Raw genomic sequence first — 21,732 nt, 5'->3', positions numbered from 1 at the left:
TTGCATAATTGGTGAAATTTTTACGATTCTGTAATGAGTATGTCAATTTGTGAGGTTACGTGCTACTAAATTGGGTTGCTTGGAGCTTGAAATTAATTGTAGTATTCTACGCATTAATAATTAATTATTTACGAGTATGTGTACATAATTTTGTACTATAACATTAATATGAAGGTTTTAACCTATATATCATATATATCATATTATGTATATCATACTATATATAATTTTATTCACTCTGATGACTACATATTGGCACAAATACATTTTTTTTAAATTTTGTACATGCTATTGTTTGATTATTAGTAATATTTTTAATAGAACCTATGTCACAACTTAATTTTATAATTTTTGATATTTTTTGTATATTTAGTATATGATATTTACTTGTATATTTAAGCATTGTAGCATACTTCTTATATAATTATTAATTAATTTTTTATGAATTTGAATCTGAATATCATAATTTCTATTTTGATTCGAATATCAATTAATAACTTTCTGTTATTTTATTTATATTCTTAAGACAGCCTTCCAAATTGAAATTTATTGGTATGTAGGTCGTTGTTTGAAATATTGTCATTAGAGTTTTGTTTTATTTAATTGACATGCTCTTGTGTTATAAATTGTTGTTTCTTTGTTATCTTTAAATGTAAATGTTTAAAGAATCTTCTGCAAATTATATTGCAATTGTTTTGTTTGTCAGCGCTTAGCTACTAACAGCCTTATAATACAATAGATAATCCAATAGATTTTCTAATTTGTTTCATATATTACTTGCATCTATCCTGATCCTTTGTCTAATTAGATAATTTGGAGAAAACTAAACTTACCTGTACAACAGTTGTACATTTGGTGTTGATAACTCTTTCTGTTCCACCTGGTAGTCTGTAAATCTGTCTCTTCGCATTTCTACCTGCACTAATTGCCATAATTTCATCCACGCTTGGTACGTTTTTCCTTCCTCCATATTTAACTGTCTTCCTGAGATTTTGTAAACACACTGTGGCTGTACCATGGTAAGCTCTCCTCTTATCATAAGCTGCAGTTTCCAGATATTTTGTTAAATAAGGCCTCAGACCATCACTGCAAGTGAAGTAAGCAGCAACAATGCTAAAGATCCTCCAACCACGTTGACAACTATCTGGATTTGGGCTCTTATTGTTTGTAGTCTGTTTCATCAATTGACAGTAAACTTCATCACGAAGTAATTCATACTTATGACAATGCTGTAATTAGATTGAAAGTAGTGAGAATAATGTCCTTAGATGTTAAACTAAGATTTTTCTCAGTAGTTTATGGAGAAAGAAAGTGATGATTTCACTCTTTGCAATTATTTTAGAATATTAAGACATATTATAAATATTATTTTTTAAATGTAAGACTTTTTAAAAATATATGAAAATAAATTAGCGATATAAAATTTATCTTCTTGTTCTTAATAAATTTATTACTTTAGTGATGAAGGATTGTTAGACATCCTTACAAGGCAGTACAATATTTTTGATAACAATAAGCCTGAAAAAATGGAATGAAGTTTACATGCATCATTTGATGAAAGTATTTCAAACGTTCTCCTTGGAGAATGCATTATGAAGATGTATTCATCTAGGAGAAATCTTTAATGAAAAGAAGTAGCAAGTAAAAGGAAATTCAAATCCTTCAGCGCTAAAAGTAGGTTGTCAAATTATTATCCTTCATCATTAAATCCTTGACCCCAATACAAATTATCTCAGCAAATTTCACCATGTTTCTTCATATAATTGTATATAACAACGTCATTGTACAGAATATTTAAAATTTTTATCATTTTAGCTTAAATCATACAAACTAAGAATATAAGAGACATAGGATTGTTTTCTGAGAGATTGTTAGTTCAGAAGAGAAACATCGTCACTTACCATCAGAATGGTGTAAACACATTTTACTTCGCTAGTATCTGGAGGCAAAGGTTGATCACCCATGTACCTCATCAGACACAAAAAGCATTCCACTGCCAAGGCACTTAAATCTGCATCAAGTCTCAAAAGACTCTGTTCTATTGGCACAGGAGAGTATTTTACAAGATCCACTTGTTCTTTCCAAGTCCATTCCGCACCATCCTGTTGGCCTTTATTCTTTTTATTCTTCTTTTTACTCTTCAAAGATTCGATCACTTTAAGAGATCCACTTATAGATCCATCTGCTGTCTTCAACATCTCAAACCTATAAAATTAAATATTTTGTTAAAACTTTTGTTTATTAAAACTCTGCTTGTTATTATAGGAAGTTGTAACCGCGGGAAGCGACTGTTAGAATTAATTTATCGAAGGAACGGGACTCGGGGGTGACGTAAGTAATAGCCTTCCAAAACGGAAGACATCTCCTTGGAGGAGTACGTGGCCGTAAAGGAGATTTCCATTGCAGGATGTTGCTACAGAGACAGAGGAAAAAGTCCCGTTCAGAGTACTGGCCGGGTGGCCGTCACTTGTCAAAGTCATGTTTAGGAAGTCTACACTCTAGTTAGGCGTTTTAATGATTCCCCTTCGACTTGGTTGAAGGTTGATCCTTCTCTTAGTTATTGTTTTTTCGCCGATTCTTTTCTCGTTTTACTTTGATACCTCGTTACAAATGTGTTTGCTGTGTAAAACCATGGTTGAATATTTCTTTCTAAATCTCTATGAATAATGAATACCACACAATGAATAGTGAAAACTCCTAATTAATTTTAATTACTTGTACACGTTGGTACAGTTAGTCGGTCACTGAATAGCAAAGACAATTAAGATACATTTGCAATGTCAATTCTCACTTCATTTAGAATTTTATACATTCAATTAGAATTTAATATTGTAACCTTACGTACATAGTTTTTAGAAATCTATTCATTAGCGATTCTATTAAATTCCATCTAGATCTTTCTTCTTCGACATAAGTTTCTTCAGTAAGAACGAATTGGTAGTAATTAGAAAATTTGATAGAAAATTTTATGTGAAACGAATATATCGAAGTTTCCTCGTCAAGTTAGGAAGCACTTTAAAACGGTAACTCGCGAATCACGGAATAATGCCAAAAGAAGACGAGCTGTACTCGTTAGCCGCGCGTTCACCAAGATGGTCGATGTTACTCTGAGAACTGCAGTGCGTTATGCTTTCTCAACACGGCTAGCTCTTGTTTCTTGCGTAAGAGCGACCAATTAGTCCTTAACATTAATTTCTCCTTTATTGCGATGCCTCGTTTTGGTAAAAGTGTTTTTTTTTTTCAGAGCAAGGATTTGTTTTTTATTGGGAGATATATTGTTTGGTACTTACTGATTCAAGTCTAGAGCGTACAGCGTGCAACATGTTGCGAAAGAAAATACATTACAATCTTCATTTTTAGCATTACTAGTGAAATAGGTTTATCAAAATTTTATTCTGCAAAAATAGAAGTTTTAATGTATTTTCTAAACTCGATTAAAAGTGAGATATTAGAAAAATGAAGTATAATGATGAAAAAGTTTATACTTCTATTAATGCAAGAGTTTTCGAATTTTATATTTGCCATCTATTTGAGAAAAATATATTATCGCATAAAACGAACTGTAATAAAAACAAATTGTATAACATTATGAATTGGAATAAGTAGAATACTAACTTCTCTGTGCTTTGTCTAAAGTTGAGCATGGCGTACTGCAACAGAGAGTGTTTTCCGTCGTTGACGACCGGCCCGCTCTCATAGATGCCATCTTCTTGCAATCTGCCGTTGTCTTCCGGTTGACGCCATTCCTGATTCGGGCTAAGTCGCTGGTTCTGCTGGTTTTTCTGGTGATTCGTCTGGTTTGCCGCTGACACGTGGTTCGGCACACGACCGGCAGACACGTGGTTCTCGTGATTCGAGATAACATGATTAGGCTGACCATGGGATTGAACGTGATTCGACGCACTGTGATTCGCCTGTGACTGGATCGATTTCGTGATTTGAGACACGTGATTCTCATGATGGTTCGGCTTATGCAGCGGCTTCTGATCCACCTGTAATCGTAACGTACCATTTTATTTAATTATTATTATCATTCAGTTCTCAATTTACTTGATTTTGGGAGCTTGAGGTTTCCATTATTGGGATATTCTGAATTGAAATATTGAATCTGGAGTCCTCAAGTAATTTAGTAACGTAAAATTTTATTATATTAATTCATTTATTTTTGTTTAATTTAATATTGAATACTGAGAGATAATTGTATTATTTATCGACCATAATTCTTTTTGGGATCAGTTATAACATCCAGGAACTGTAAAATTTTTGTTCAGAGATCTTAAATCAGAGCGCAACCTAGATCGCGAAAATCACGAATACCTACTTTGATTATTATTATTCTTAATTATATATTTAATCTACTGCGAAATCTATCAAGCATTTATAGCTGGGAAAGTTGCTCTTTAAGCGAATAGTGACATCATTTATTCTAATACACCAAATTAAACTTTCACATGATTTTCAGGGGGGGGGGGAATTGTCGATCTAGAGCAGAGGAAATCGTTACACTTTAAATAAAAAAAGAGAAAAAAGACGATAATTACAAACTGGATAGAGTTTCATAAATCACCAATAAAAATTATACAAATATCGTCGATTAAACTACTACTTTTCACTTCCCGTACAAAGGGACCTGTTCTTTATGTACCGTGTTGGTCAGAGGTCGAGATTTTGTGTTTCGTGAACGAGTGTCTTCCGTTTTTTTATCACAATCAAAAGATCAAGAAATTACGTTCGGGTGTGTAAACTTCCTGTGTAAAAACCTCGTGGGCGTCACGTCGCCCTGGTTTCGCGAGTGATTTACACGACGGTTTCTCGACCTTTTCTATTATTCATTTTCTCTTTCGGCTTGCATTTCCTGCATTTCACCGACATAGTCGCGGGTATCTCGGATCCATCGATCGATCTTGCGAACGAGAAAACGAGTTTCCTCGCACGCCAGTCAGAATCATTATAAGAATTCGAAGAATGCACTATGGTGTCTAGGAGTCTCGTAGAATATTTTTCTTTATAATATTCCGTTTTCTCTTTAAAAGAAAAAGAAAAAAAGAAAAGTAGTAGAACGCATATATTGGAAGTTTTTTACTTTCGACTATGAGCAGAGTAATAATATGTATCTGTTTAATTAAATATGACTGATTATACATGACCGCTCCCAAACTTGTGGATCGTAATGTAAGTACATTCAATAAGCTTCTCTTCTAATTTATTTCTTTTTTGTTCAATCGAATGGCAGTTAATCGAATGGATGAATGAAGCATGCAAATTAATAATTTGCAAACGATTTACGACCGACTTCTCCCGCGTGTTACATCCGCATAACTGGTTTCTTAGACGATGTAGAAACTAGATTCTGTATAAAGTTATTTAATTACTAAATGCTCATGAATGATAGTTTAGTTGGATTCTGTAGAAGAAAATCGATAGCATCCGCTGTACGCGTTTTACACTTTTCCGACGTTGGTAATGTCGTGAAAGTCGAAGTGTATAGCTCCGTATGATTGCCATTATTATTTCCACAGCTGACATATATTTAGTAAATTGTGATTTCTTTCGTCTGAAACTGTAATTTTTCCACAGTGCCATTGCAGGAATGATATTGCAATAACGTAATTCTCAATTTGCCATAATTTTCAACATAATAAGTGGCTATTACTCGAAAAATAATAGAACATATAGTGCATTGTCAATTTTCATGCCTACTGTAATTCTTTCCTCTGAGTGTAAATTGTTCTAGAAAAAGAGTTAATAGTAGTTCAATTTTCTATCAGACTTTTTAAAATGTTAAGTTCATAAAATATTTCTCGTATCTTAATCCCAGTTAATTCCGTGTCAATAACAAGATGACTATTGTAACTATGTATTTTGTACTTTTTAGCAGCACTGATCGCATCTAATGATATTCTTTTGTTAGAGGAGGAGACTTTTTTATGTTCAATTTTCTGAACTGGTAGAAAGATATAAATTCCAAATATTTTTGGGTCTTCCTACACATTTTCCTAAGGAAGTCGTAACGTAGCACCCGATATATCGATAGCTGATACCCTGCTGGTAAAACCTGAATGTACCTGAGCGAGTGAGATAAGCAGATGTTGACCCTGACCCACATAATCGTTAATGTATCCAGGTACGATGGTAAACGTGAGCATTCATAGTTACTGTAATGGTATTAATAAGAATAACCATCCACTTGATTCTCTCCGGCCTGTTTATGAAATAAATTGCTTTACAACTCTATTAGAGATTCTCGTGTATAATTTTTCAAACCTATGTAGGTGAGCGTTTCATTTTCCATGCTGAAAAATTATTCTGCATTTCCTCTCGAGATTGATATCAATTTTTCTGGCTTTTCTCGTCTATCTACTAATTCAAATAAGACATCGACCAAATATCAGGCAATATTGAGATGTAAACTTAGAACTCCTGCCACGGAATGAGATATGCACGATGTTTTAGGCGTCATAAAGCCTTGATTCGTTGTTCGTTAACCTTAATTGCTGAACGAAGGATACCTTCTAAGGTGGCACCATTAATTCTCTTTAAACTTTTTAATGATCACGCTCGTTACACTCGACGCAGCCTTCAATTACGGTAACTTTACCACCGGCAGCATTTTACTAATATCTTGGCACAGTATCGATGTAAACAGGGTCGATTATGCGAGTACGCCGCGAATGCAATCTCCTGCATTCCTTTTCGGTACTTTATATCGTCCGCCTAACGGTAAAAGCTTTTTCACCTCTGACAATTTCTCGCCTTTGGAAATTGCTTCGACATCCGAACCACTTCGCATCTCTCCGTTTCGGTAGTGAACAATTTTCATTGAAAATTGATTTTCATACATTATAGAATCATGAAACGAGCCGTTGTCATCAAGGACAACGCTGATCCCGATTAATAGCAAAAGGAATTCTTTATTGCTCGTAAAACATACAAGTTAACGATCCTGTTCCTCTCGGTGCCTTTTCTCGGCAAGCATAAATCATTTCGAAGGAAAACTGTATTTAATGACGGACGTCGATCGTTGGCGTACTAAATTACGTATTATCAAGCATCGAAGGGTGTTAGCAAAATCGTTTCTCGATCAGTCACGGAGGAAACAATAATTAAGCGCCGTAGTTAAAAGATAATATCGTTAGTTTAACGTTGGTAGTTGTTTTTCATGGATATCTGTTACCCGACTTTTTTCGCTATTTAAATTTTTTCTCTAATAATATTTTCTCTAATTAAAATATGTTACGCATACTTGATAAAAATCGTAGATCTCAGATAACGAATACTTGTGTACGCTTGGTTGATAGGTATTACATAATTAAAATAGTTCTGATCTCTTCCTGTGTTATATAATTTGGTAGGAGTCGTTGTCCGGCTAATAATTGACTCGAAGTATGTTAACTAGTAAGAAAAGCGCCGCGAAACGCTCGTTGTACGCAACATAACAAAAGAGAGCATCATTAAACGAAATACCCAATTTGCAACTAATTAGTTGTGCAGTTCTTGCGCCGCAAAAAGTTGGTAGAATAGCAAGTGCAATTTTTAAGATATTCTATATAAAGAGGAATCGATTCTATATAAATGCCGTGCTCACCTCGTTTAAATGATTTATCATTTTTATCAGCGCATTTAGTCGTATTAAAATATGCGAAAATGATGAAAGAGTAAAAAGCATACGATCGTTGAAATGCGAGTATTGAATTTCACTGGGAATCGAGTAAGATTTACGGAGTATTTATTAATCGAGGACAAGAATCTTATCGGGATCATGACCTGGTAGCTCTTGACCTTCTCGTCGAGTTTCTTCAAGGTCTCTTGTATCGTGGTGAGGGTCTTGTCGCTCGACTTCTCCTCCACTTGCGTCTCGTTCTGCGTCCTCAGCTCTTCGAATCTCTTCAAGATCTCCCTGACACTCAGTTTGCTTCCATCCGCATTTTCTTCCGTGATCGTTTCCATTTTCGAAACCTTCCGTTCCCCGTTCACTCGACCGACGATCTGATCGCTATCGTAGAAATCTTGGATCAGTTCGTTCATCTGAATATCCTCTGCGTTTTGATTCTGTCTAGCCGGAGATTGAGCTCGATATTTCGTCTCAATGTTGTCGTTATTATTTCTCAATGGACCAGACGGACTCGAGTTTCTCGAATTTCTTAACAGACAACCCTCTTCAAGCCTCAATTGTTCGATCGTTGGTTGAGGACGATCGGTATTGCTCGAGTTTGTCGAATTAACCGTTGCTGTTATGGGGTTTAGAAAAGGCTTCTGATCCAGCTTGGACACGTCGATCCTTGGTATATTCTCATACTCGAATTTTTGTTGATTCACACCTTTGGAATCTTTCTTAGTCGATTCTATGATTCTCGAAATCTGCTTAACATTATTCTTGTTCACGTCCAAATGACCAGAGTCTGGAGACGCCTTCTTATCTTCCTGCTTCTTCTTTCTTTTACATTCGTCTTTCGCGAAAAATTTAATGAACCTGTTTCTCTGCTCGCCCTTTGGCCCCTTTTCACGGTTGGAAGCCTTCTCTAAAAACGCCCCGGAGTCGTCCGTTTGTCCGTACTCGTCGCTGCTTAGATCCGACTCCGAGGACTTCACTAAGAGGCTGTCTGGAGAGTTGGTTTTTCGATCTTCGTCGGAGAAATTCTTGTGATCGAACTTCCCGACGAGATTGCTTATACTTTTTCTCCGAGGACCTAGCTTCGAGTCATGATCATCGTAGTGTTTCCTATAATCTTCGTCCACGCGGGAAAACGAGTATTCTGACGATTTCTTGTCGATCTTCGCGTCTCGTCGATAATCCACGTTCTTCCCATTTTCGTTCGTTTCCAGTTTACGCAGAAATTCGGATCTTCTCACGATTCTTTGAACGTTATTGAAGGGTTTAGGTTCGATTTTCTTGGTCTCGTTCTCAGAGATTTCTGAAGGATCGACGAACTGAGAGAGAATCTCTGGCCGATGTTTTGTCTTCTTCCTCAGGGTTGTTGGCAGCTCTGCCCAGTTGCTGGACAGTCTTTTAGAGAAGATCCCTTCGGTATCGGAAACCTCTCTCTCCATTTTGGTCAGTTGATGATGGACACTTTGTTCGTTGACTTGGTTGAATACATCTGAATCTGTTTAGTCGACATATGAGTTAACCATCTTCTCTTTTCTTTTTAATAATCACGAATTTGTTCCGGAAGATGGTTCCATGAATGTTTAAGCGTTAAGCTGATTATTAAATACGTGGAATTGGTTCTTGAATGTACCGTGCACTGTCTATCGTTTAAAAATTGAGTTGTTCAAAATTTATAGTAAGCCTAGAGTATGTGTTATGTAAATTGAAGTACTTTGTAAGACGAAGCCTAAACTTGCATTCCACCGCTGTTTAAATTAATTATTCTTTATCATAAGGAAATTTATTATTCTTTCATCATAAGGAAATATACTACTTGTTGGAAATCATTTTGGCTAAAAGGATTTAGGATTCAAAGGTTGATGAATTTTCTTAAGTGACTTAATCTTTCTTTGGTCTTGATGTCACAGAAATAACTGCTGACATAAGCGACTTTTCTCGTGCCGGTTACAGTGCAATAGAATATCAGACGACACCGCAATTCGAAACATCGTGTTACGAGCAAAGTCAATGAAGGAATACTTTCCAGCTCAGTTTCTGCATAGTACAGGCCATCGAGCACGACGAATGCATAGAAATTACATTTCGTAGAATATAATTGACCTTGATTCCCCGAACCAAAGATCTTTTACGCATGGCGACCGTGAACTTTCTTCGGCCACCACTTGAAAGACCTCTAATACTAATTAACAAGAGAAAAGGAAACCCTGTGAAACAAATACGATATCAAAAATGGAGAAATTCGAGAATAAGATATATATTAAACATCGCTAAGCTTCGGTGATAGCTTTCCTCGTGTGAAATTATTAATAACATCAAAAAAAATCACGGCGGTATAGCAATTAAATTTCGAATAGAAAGGGGGAAAAGATCACATTCGAGAAATGTACGTAAATACCCGTAAGATAGAACCGAATAAATTATCACGCGGAGTGCCTAAAAAAATTAACTAGACGATAATAAAAAGACGATAATAAAAATTTTACCACGATTTCGTCAGTGTTTGGTGTTCTTTATGCGTGTTCTTCCTTCGATAACGAAGCCGAATTTGCTTGAAAAAACCGCAGAATTGCCCTCGTTACGGCACGCAATGCCGAATGTGGATCACGGAAGAAGGACCTTCTTCAGGGCCTCGTGAGAAGATCGGCGAAGAAGCTTGTCGTGAGACCAAAGAACAATGTGCACTTTTCATTGTAATTATTTCGCGCTAACAAACTCTCCTTCGCTCTAACAACGAATGAGAAAGGCTTCTGCTTTCTTGGATACCTAACTTCTCCTACCTATTAAAAAGGGTTGTCTTCGCTTTTCATGAAAACTCGCTTTCCCCATTAACGGTGGATAAAGTAAATAGAAATTTAGTAAACAATTCGTAAACATATTCATCTTCTAGAATACTGCATCTCTTTAAGTAGATATTACAAGAAGATTCTTAATTTTCTGTTAACTTAAATAATGTACGTTGGAAGCACAGTTGACTACATAAAAATTCAATTTCTATGCTACACGCTACTATGGCCTTGAAATCAGTCGGGATATTTTAAAGAATGTCCACCTGTCCTCTTTATCATCTAAGAATCTCTGTAATGTCGAACCGAGAGGGGAGAGGATGCAGAGATTTAGAACCCAGATTCAAATGGAAGGCTAGTCGGAACTCGATGGTCAAGGAAAAAGTAGGAAACGGAATCCAGTCATTCTTAGTCAGTATGTCACTATACTAATGGAATGAGCATCTTCTGACCTACAAAACGTCTATCGTTTTACTTTAATCCAATCGTGAACGTGCAGATGAAAGAGCATAAATGACGCGATCAAAGTTAATTCATCTTTGCGCTGTAACTTCGTCCTGTAAATCTCTAGAGGATTATTTAAAATTATAATTTTAGCCTTGAATGGTACTTGTCATGTACCTTTATCCGTTTTATCGTTCGTGTTTCAACGTTTCGCGATGGTTTTCGAATCATACATCGAAGACAAGGATATTTGTCTCCTGGAATAATTTATTTGCGTTTTATGGAACCTGTTTTCAAAGGGGTAATCATTTTTTAGAATTAAATTCGAGTATCTCTCGCGTAGCAACTATTTTCGTAGATGATCATCGATGAAAAATGTGCTTTCAAGGATATCGAATTAATGAAGTTTTTTTCTCTTTCGGCAACAGAAGAGAATATTTCTGGATAGTCGTTCCGCAAAAGGATACAGAACAATCGGCGAAGAAACAGCTAATTAGCATTGTGTTGTTCTGCTCTGTTGCATGGCTCTAATTAAATGACAAGCACTATGCTTTTACACAGACCATGTTTCAGCTAACAGGCGTTTGTACAAAAATTATCCTCTCGAAAAGTACTTTTTGATTAAGATATATGATTACTTTGATTAATCGAATATTAATAACAATGATACGATACTATAATACTAATAATACTGATATAATATTTCTTAGATTCTCAAAGATTTACATCAAGATAATAATATCGTAAGTAAAATTAGTAAGAAATCTAGATTTTTTAATAAATATTTTATTAGAATTGCTGTGTAGTATAATTTTTTCGCAACAGAAATAATTTAATAATGTTCATTAATTTATGTTATTTTTTGGGACGATGCGGTGTTGAAACGAGTTTATGGTTAATCAATGACTATTATTCCCAGTTCGATTGAACATCGATATCTCGGATGGAGGCTAGTTTGGTATGCCGGTAGCGACTACGCAACTATCTACGGAACGCGTAAACTTGCGTATAGGAGGATCGTTAACGATCTCGTATGAGGTTGTTAGGCTTGCGTAAGGAAGATCACGATCACATGCCTATTTTTCTTTTCCCGTGGTCGCTTCTTCATCGAGAAACACCGATAGAAAATAGACAATACAGGCAGTCCTTTGTAATCTCGCATATAGACATCGTCTATACTTGGAGGCTAATTCCAAATGATTTTCGAAATGTCTGCTTGTAACAGAGTTGTTATTAATTCACAAAGATTGAACAGACTGGTTTCGTGGTTAAAAAACTTAGTTGTAATATGAATGAATTTCATTATCAATTTACAAGAACTGAAAAGATGGGTTTCTTTTTTTTTTTTTAAACTTCGTTACAAGGTAAGTTGATATTCATCCGCAGGTAGAGTTTTATCTATTCTTCAGAATTATAAAAAATAATTGCGTATGTCTTTCGATAAATTTCCTCGATTTCTTCTTCGGACTGGATCCACTTTCGCCGCTTAGCGGTGCAAAATAGAGGATCCCTGTGGAGCGATTAAAGCGAACTTTCGATTCCTTGACGAGTCAAGTATGACAGATCGCGAGCAACTTCAACGAAATATCTTCACTTTTTCATCTCTACATATGATCCTACAACTGTTCCCTTAATTTCCTCTTTTTTGCAGTCATTTCAGCAAAACAGTTTCTCGCAGCGAAATCTCAGTCCAATAAAAACAAGCCTACTTATTAATCTCAGATGAAAATTACACGCTACGAAAATACCGAATGATGGTTCGCAAAAACGGCTCCATTAACAGTGCCACAAAAATGTATTATGATGACCTACTTCGAAACATTTCGAATCATCGATCCGATGGATTTTCGAATCAATTTTGAATGAATCTCGACCTCGCCCAGTTGTGATTATCGCAACTATCGCGTCATCTCTTGTTTTGCCATCGTGGGATCTAGTCAGGTGAACGCGTGGAATGTTTGCGCGAGGTCGTAACGAATATTTTAAGAAAACACAGGGCCCGCCTCATCCCGCGAGCAAATAATTATCGAAGGTGTGCGATGTATTCTCGGGAACAAGCGGAGAATAATTTCTTAATGGGTAGGAAAGGTATGTTGCGGCTGCGAGTCGAGGTAAACAACGATTGCCAGTCGTAATTGAGCCTTGGCGACACGAATACCGAGATTTCGCCATGACACTGGGGCAAGCGAAACCGATTTATTGCGACACGATGGCGATCGAGATCGAGACTGTTATCTTCGCGGTGCTTGCGAGGCCGAAGCTTGGTCTGACGCGTGACATTGCTCGGAAACAGGGTGTAGCCTTCCTTACTCGCATCGCCATCGATAGTCGTTCGTATCGAATGTTGCAGAATTTCCTTATATTTTATTCTTTTTCTGTGTTTTCGTTTATTTTATTTACGATCAAGGAAGATTCGTCGATTATTTTCGTATTTGATTAATTAATTGTAAATATTTGCAAGAATATTCTGTGTCAGTTTTATCAGAGAATTCTGAAAATTGAAGGAGTTATTAACGTCATTAATTCCAGCAATACCATTATAAACATTCATACGTTTCAATATTTTCTAAGCTATATTTATACAGTGATAATTTACATTCATTTGATGGAAATTTTTATTCCCATGGAAGATGTCTCCTTCTTACAAATTAAAGAACAGATGTTCTATACGGTGTTTTGGACCGTATTTTTTTATTCGAGTCATGCACTATTAATTATGAGACCACCTGCTGATTTCATGCTACCGTACAGTTATACTATTATACAACCGTGTATATGGAGCCTGATTTTGAGGATGATACACAGTATCGTGATAATTCTCTGTAATCGAATGATTACAGCAAAGAGCTGCATTAAACGTGGCTATCTTTAATGAGTTTCTCTATTTACGAGCGGAGTGCGACTGTATATAACGAACAATGTACCTGTCATTTGCTAAGCAGCGTGAAAATGGGACGAATTTAATATTTTGTGGTAAAATAATAACGAATTCCTTGAAACTGATTAACTTTACAAAAGCAGATAAAAAATATTTAAAAGACTCTCATTTCTACAAAAGCATAACTCTAATCGCTCGAAGAAGGCAAGATACTATTTTTCAGTGAAGACTGACATAAAAGAACGTAATTTTTTACAATTATGAAAGGAGGTAGAGGTAATTTGAATATTCAGGAAGCGTCGATATTAATGTACTTTTTCTCTGAAACTTGAAAATTGTCGCAACGATTTTAACGTATGCAAGAAAACAAACGGAAGAAGAAACGCGTGTTACGTAAAATACAAGAAGTTGGAATGATTAATGCAAACAAAACTACGCAAATGGAGAAAAAAGTTGCGATGTGCGTTTAAACGGACGTCGTCGGGACAAGAAATGGACTGTGTTGATTTGACAGACTCGATTGGCAAGCGTTTCCTTCTTTCTTTTACCGTCACACTTAACGCGGCACATTCGTAGAATTCTCCTGTTAGTTACGCAACACGTTTCTTCGATACTTTTTCTACTCGGTGTTTTTGTCGAACGAGTGTAATCAGAAATCCAATAGCAGGCGAACCAGCTATGGAACAGACTAATTTCTCCAAAGTTTAATACTCGTTGGTTCCTGATGTAATTAGTGTGAAAGCAATTACTTTGAAATCGTAAATGTCGGTATTACAGGTGCTTCCAACAAATGACAGAGGACAACTGTAAATATCCTCATTATGCCTCAAAGAAAAGACGGCAGTTGGTCTATGAAGACGAGCAAGTGCATCGTCTCGAGTTTGCACAGTAAACTAACCACAAAATATCATCCAATTACTTTCATTATCCTCGTTATCCATTAAGCGAGTAAACACCCACAATGATTTTTCCATCTTCGTACTCTCGTATTAATATTTTTTAATTATTCCACGAAATCTGTTAAACTCAGTAGATTAGTGAAACATGTACAAAATTTGTAGTTCGATATGTTCTTTAATTATTTCTCAACGTCGAGTAATTATATCGTCGATCATCGTATTCCTATGATTTCCTAAAATTCATCGAACTCTGTTCACCAATTAAAAAATTATCTAAAAAAATTCGTCGATCTTGTATTCCAACATAAACTTCATCAAGCTTCATTAATTTCATCATAACTTCCACAATTCTCATCGGCTCCTAAACAAATATGACGATCCTTGAAAAATAGTGCGACTTAAAATTTGTCAAAGTGCACGGTACGTTCAAGATAACAAAATAAATCGAAAGAAACGGCGGAAGAAGGGCTCACATGTCACTTTTACCGTTGATTCTCGAAGCTATCTAGGATCGAGTCACTGACACTCACCGGTCACACGGTATCAACGCGATAAGAGTATCCGCGTGCGCGATCGCAAAATTTCTCTCGCCTGAAGGGACGACTAGCGGAAGACGCACGTACGGCGTACACGGAAAGATTACCGTGTGCAGCGTTGCACCAGCGTGCACCGCGCAACGACAGTCGATGAACTGAAGAGCTGTGCGGCTTCCGATAGACAGCGCTGTTCCCTGCTGGCTGCGCTCTGACTAGCCGGCACGTTCGAAACACCGATATCTGGGTCGAGCCTTTCCACACACGGTGTGTACTTGCGTACGTTTTGCGCAGTAATGGGCATTCGACACACGGTTTCGTTTGTGTTTCCAAGTGAATCGCGTGGCGAAAAGATGGAGGGAAGGTGGTGACTTACGCGGGTCTGCTTTTTTCGAGGTGTGAGAGATTCGCGAAAATGACTCGCGTACATGCAAAGAGCGAGATAACGAGAATGCCAATGAACGCATATGGAATTCGGATATGGTCTTTGGGGAAAAGTTTCAGTATATGTGGGTGCGATGGGAGAAACATAATATTGGCTCGGTCTTTGTATAATAGCTATCGCAACTGGATGCGGTGAATTTTGGAAAGGATCATAGCAGAGCGATGGAATGCATTTTCGATATATTTATAACACTTTCATCGGAAAGGAGAGCTGATCATTTGAATAGTATATATGAGAAATGTAGAATACGCGGTACCGCCATATCATTGTATACACATTACACGATAGGGGTGTTTGTAAATGATTTTTGTAGTCTTAGGACTAGAAATGTTGAGTTTAAAGATGAAGAATGTCGTAGACTTGTCGCACCCTATCGACGATGACAAAATCAAGGCGTTAATTGAAATATAAAAAATGTGTGCCCACGAGTATCTAATTTGGGTATCTAAAAGTTAGCGCAAATTTTGTATAGGACAACCCTATAGTGTTAAGGAAAGAGGACGTGTGTGTGAGAAAGATGGAAGAAGATGAAGAAGATTCCTTGGTGTATATGGAAAAAAAGGAAAAAATTGTACAAAATTCGTAAAACCAAAAAACACGAATGGAAGGAAGTTTATGGTTTGCGGTTTGGTCCACTTTATGTCGAAGATTCTGCATTCTTCGAGGATTCTTTGTTAGAAATCGTTCGATAAAAGATGGAACGTATTGAAATGTATTTCGATCGACTCAGCGACCGTCGAAGTATCTCATTCCCACTACTGATTCCATGCATTGAGAACATCCTATCTCTCTCTCTCTTTCTCCTTTCCATCGTTCCCGTTTTTATTTTTCATTACGCACCGACCAGAATGCGCATAATAAAGTAAGGAATGTAGAGTAAAAATCTTTTTCCTTAATTCTCTCGAAAGAACGAACGGATAACCAATAAGTGGTTTAATGAATAGGAAGATCGAGGTGGGTCAGATCGATTGCGTTATTGCCCGTAATTTCGTAATGGAAATGTAATTGTTACCGTTAGGAACTGTTAGGAAATTCTTGGAGAGTCACGAACAAGTTAAGAGATTCCTACCAGGATACGTATGGATATTTGAAACGATGCTCAGCAACCTCTTTATGCACAAAACAGCAACGCTGTCTATATTTTTATAACTAACTTACACACGTGCAGTTTCTGAGATTTATATGATCAGTTTCTTTTTGTCATTATATTTTCAAGATACACTGATAACTTTGACATTTTTCATTCAGCTATGATTATCGTAAATTGTTTACTGGCCACGAGACTCGCGACGCCTCTGTATCTTCCCTGAATTTAATTTTCCTAATTGGTATGACAGTATGGTATTGGATATACAGTTTTCTTGTTACGAATGCATACTGCGTGCACGCGAACTAGTAGGGTATTTAGCAGTCAGTGGAAGAACGAGAAACTTAAAGACCAATTAACATAGGTCAGTGATGTTTATGACATAATAACGAGACTTTCGTTCCTTCGCGTCACAATCCCGGAAAAATTTATCTCTATCAGTTGCTTCGTATTCTGTATACTCGATGAGCTACGATTTCAATTATTCATCGATTCATGAAGTATAATCTCATTGACCATCAATAAGCAATATCCTATATCGATACACGTTATATTATTAAAAATGAGAATTAGAATATAAGAAGGTTCCACTTAGTTGATGCAGGAATGCCCATTTATTTCGTAACTGGCGAGTGAAATTTTCTAGTCGTCCTGTTTCATTAAACACCATCTGTTTTGCTTCGATTCGAAGCAAAGAGTTATGAAGACGTACTTTCATTAATATTCATTAAGTTTCCTTTATACTAGAATTACTAGAATCACCAATTCATAAGTGTCACCAATTCCAATTCGTAAAAATTTCATAAATTTACAATGGTATATTTTTGGAGATTTGAATAATCTTTGGTAAAAGTATTTAAAATTCATTTCATTTTTGTTTCTCTAGTACAAATTTTCTATTTTAGTCGTCGTTCGTGTTTATTAATTCGATATTTCTAATTTTTATTTGTTAAAGAAGAAACCAGCGATATCTGTCAATATTTTTGTTCCAAAATGTATTCGATGTGAGTACTTCGAAGCGTTGAATTACAGTTTATTGGTAATTTTCGTTCCATCGAATCAAGGAGATGCTTTTAATTTCTATCTTGAAAAGTCAGTTACTTGTAATATAAAATCTTCGTTTGTGTATAAGACGAAGGGTCGCCATAAGTTTTCACCAGAGACAGCCGCTTAATGACTCTTGCTGTCGGTAATAAGCGAACGTTGAGAGAAGAGGAGAAATCGCAAAGAGGAAATAGGAAGTAAATTAAATCTGGTCCGAGGAAAATTAATTGTTTCGGTGTTTCTTTTTCTACCGGATCGATAAGCGATCAAAGATTGTTTGTACAATATTGTACGTAATTAATAATCGATCAAGACGTTAATTCTATTAAGTAAGATAATTCACGGTTACTTGTTTTTTCGTGCACAAAATAAAGTAATAAACGCGACAAACAATTTCATGTAGAAACCGTGAATAAAATAGAAATCAAAGACGGAAGGGAAAAGTCGGAAGTGATAGTTGGATACCAGGAATGATTGTAATTTCTTCGGTCGATAGATATACATACTTGGTAAAAAAAATTCCTGCTCGGGAAAGTAACTTGCATATCTTTTGATATTTAAATCTACTCCATCTATTGAAATTAATTATTTTTCTATACACTCGATTACAATAATAATAAACTCCTTCGTGTTCTTTCTTCGATATATAAGCGAAAGAATTCCGTCCATTGTAAACAGTCTTTTGTAAGAATACAAATTCGTCAAGAGTATGAAAAGACGAAGCCCATCGCTTGAAATTTTCGATCAGAAAAGAAGCTACACAAAAGATATACGTGATTCATGCGTGTCCGTGTAACAGCAGGCGCACCTGTCGTTAACGGAAACGACCGATTACACTTGGGACCCTGGAAGGGTCCCATAATACGTGAGTCCGGTCGAGAAACATCCTGCTCGTTAAACCGTAGCCCTATCTCCATTTCCAAAAGCCACGATATCCTCTTTTTCGTTCTCAGCATTGTGTTTTGTGAGTTTCGGGTATTTATATATCACCTAAGAAATTTTCCTAGAAATTTTAGAATATTTTGGTAAGTATCAAGTCTGATTAGGTCTCCCGAAAATGTATCTCGAGCGTCGATTCTCATCCTCCGCCGGAAGGATCTTTATACGTTTCGAATCTGAAGACACGCGTTCCCACGTTTCTACATACGCGACCTTACAACCTCCATCTTTCTCTTTTTCTATGCTATGAAATCATTGATGATTTAGCAACCACGATGAGACAGGGGATTCGTTAACCATTGTACCCTCCTCTAGGGAGGACTATATAGCGAATTAGCGATAAAATGAATTGCAATTGGCGATTTACTTCATGTCTACAGGCTCTTCAAATAAGAAACGCAATTAACAGATCATAGTTGCAGGTCAGCTAGTAAATTATATTTGTTTCGTTGAAGCTATTTCTAAGGAATATCCAGAGAAATTATAGACCCTTTTATAAAAGGAGAATTATGAAATTATATACCTAAAAAGGAGTAGTTTCTCGTGGCTTCGTTCAACTTTGATGAAACAGCGATTTTAGTGGCTTCCATTTTAAGGAAACTCGATCCAATTTCCGTTCGACTCATCGTGAAACGTTCTCAACGCTTTCTCGCCTACCGTTCCCCCTGTTCACAATTTTCTAACGACTCGCATTTTTCTTGGACTTTTTTCCCCTGGTGATCTCACCACGAGACGTTACAATGTGGCGAAAAGTGCGTGATCGAGGCGAAATCTGTTCTCTGAACGCGATCGACCGCTGTAAAAGGCACCCGTCATGACCGGAAAGACTAGTCGACTTAGAAAACTCTCCCCTGTTTCGCGATTCGGAGACACATTTTCCATTTCTAACGTTCGATCTATCGCAACTTCTGTTTCTTAAACGCTGCACGTCTACCTTTTACGAAAATGAAACGCAGCCATCGAACACTTGCGACACTTCTCTCGTCAAGCCTTAGGAAAAAGCCTGACACAGAATGGTAGAAATCTAAAGAAGACAAGTGAAACTGTTCATGAAGATTCGCCTTAAAAAATACAGAGATTCTTTAGCAATGCAACTGTTACGGCTTCTTCGATCTCATACGCGTAAAACACTACATGTTATTAGCTCTCTGAGAAGAGACGTTGCGAGATGCTTAGCTAATGTCTTTTCGTACTTCCGACAAACTTTCCTTTGCTGCATAGATATTCTCTAACATGGTGCCTAGGAAATTTCACCGAAATTATTTCTCGTTAATTTCTTCCTTCGTGCCGTTTCGTCACTTATAGCATGGATTATGGTTTCCATTCAACGAAGGCATTTGCCAGAAATGGTTAGTTTTAATTCTTCAGACTTGTCAAGGGGACAAACAGTTTATATAATTAGAATTCCTACTACTGAGAATATCTGTTGCTCTCTCTCTTCACGCAGTATATCTAACATTCCTAATAATATTGTAAATTTCATAGTAATAAAATAATTTATATTCAAATTCTGATAAGGCAAGAGATTAAAAAGAAAATGTAATGAGCTCTCAAATTTGTTGTGTCTCAAATAGCTTGTACAGGACACGATACACTTTACTGCCACTATTGTCGTTGTACCGTACGCTCGACCCTTTTGCACCCTTGCAAAGATGATTCACCGACGACACGTGATGGTTCAGGACACCTTGTAGATCTGGAAGGACGTCGCGAGAGAATTTAGGCCAGACCCCGAGTGTCAGTGGGAGATAAAGATCGTTGCCAGGGTCATTAGCAATTCAAACGGCTTCCGGTCTCCAAGCTGGTATCGTGTACGCGAGAAAGAAGGTGTTGCCTCCGGTAAACACGAGTTGCTTGAACTCTGAATCGCTTGAAAGAAGCCTAAGTAGTTGCGCGCCTGAACGTTACGTGGCTTTAACTCCTTCCAGCTGGGGAATATATCCAACGTAGCTGAGCTGCCACGCATGCAACGATGTGCATCCGATCCGCAAAACTGCCTCGAATAAACGAAAAGAGGAAATTCAAGTTTTCTATGATTCGACACGTTTCTTCGAAATTTCACGTGGCGGCTTAATTGTCGACGTGCACGTCGCGGCGATCCAACGATTCCTTCGATACGCTGCTCTGAGCATTCGCCAGGATAGATAGCCTGGGATCGAAATGTTCGTTTCGACATGGTTCTAACTTGGATTCTATCTTCGTTGTTTGCTAATCAGGAGAGATTCGTACAGAGTACCGCTCTCTGTTCTTGTCTAGTTAGCGGTGCTTACAGTTATGTTTTGGTGATTCTAGTAATTATATCAACTTCCCACTTTTCGTATCAAAGGGAACAATTTATCAACGATTTTCTATTATAGTGGTCAAAAGAAGCTCGAAGCTAAACTATTTTCTAAATCAAGGATTTACTCTTTTAATTCCTTGACATCGAATAATATCTTTGATATCCTTGTGACGTAACTATGGCATGAGAAATACTGGACGTGCCAGAAACGTGTCATGTATTGTCAACGTTTCATTTAATCGAAAGTAGAAACGGGCTCGTCATGATACGATTACTAATACAGATAGAAGAGAGAAAGAGAGAGAAACGACTCAGTTAACAGCTGATTATTACAATTCCAGTCTATCAGATGACAACTACACGTAAATCAGCGCAAGAATGCAGTTAGATTCGTTTATTGAAAGAAATTTATTGCGATAAGAGGCGGCTTGCTCCGTTGCGGAAGGCGAATCGCTTGACTCCAACCGGTTCGATGGTACCTTTCCTCGTTGTGTAATTACACAAGCACGTCTGTACAACAGTTGATTTTTTATTGAATGGTGAAACCTATAAACGGAGAGATCGAATTTCTCGTAACGTATGCGCCGCGCACTCGCTCACCAATGCACCTGTGCACAGGAATGACACAGTGTTTACAATTGGTCGAGGAACTTCTTATTGCGTGGTCGCGCGAATCGAGAGAAAGAGAGAAGGAACGATAGACTCCGGGGCAAGACGAATTGACATTTCCTACGCGCCGACAGGGTCTCCTTTTTTCTTTGCCCTCGCTCGTAACGTGGAATGTAAAGAT

The 21,732-nt window shown here is 37.0% G+C and overlaps 1 protein-coding gene across 4 annotated transcripts in view; it reads right to left on the bottom strand.

The window, feature by feature from the left end:
• Positions 1-21,732, bottom strand: part of LOC117217218 (unconventional myosin-XV) — a 63,195-nt gene that overhangs the window by 3,133 nt on the left and 38,330 nt on the right. For 3 of the 4 annotated variants that reach the window (XM_033464643.1, XM_033464646.1, XM_033464645.1), the window contains 3 exons: positions 3,616-3,992; positions 1,902-2,205; positions 834-1,229 (listed from right to left, as the gene is read on the bottom strand). In XM_033464643.1, coding sequence (XP_033320534.1) covers positions 834-1,229; positions 1,902-2,205; positions 3,616-3,992 — 1,077 coding nt within the window. Of the gene's footprint in view, positions 1-833; positions 1,230-1,901; positions 2,206-3,290; positions 3,301-3,615; positions 3,993-21,732 lie in introns of those variants that run through there. The other variant, XM_033464647.1, reaches the window with a different exon arrangement.

The sequence above is a fragment of the Bombus bifarius genome, unplaced genomic scaffold, assembly GCF_011952205.1.
Source record: "Bombus bifarius isolate JDL3187 unplaced genomic scaffold, Bbif_JDL3187 scf7180000007975, whole genome shotgun sequence".
In the NCBI taxonomy this organism is placed as follows: domain Eukaryota; kingdom Metazoa; phylum Arthropoda; class Insecta; order Hymenoptera; family Apidae; genus Bombus; species Bombus bifarius.
The sequence above is the reverse complement of the archived record's forward strand: the minus strand, read 5'-3'. Positions and strand labels throughout refer to the sequence as shown.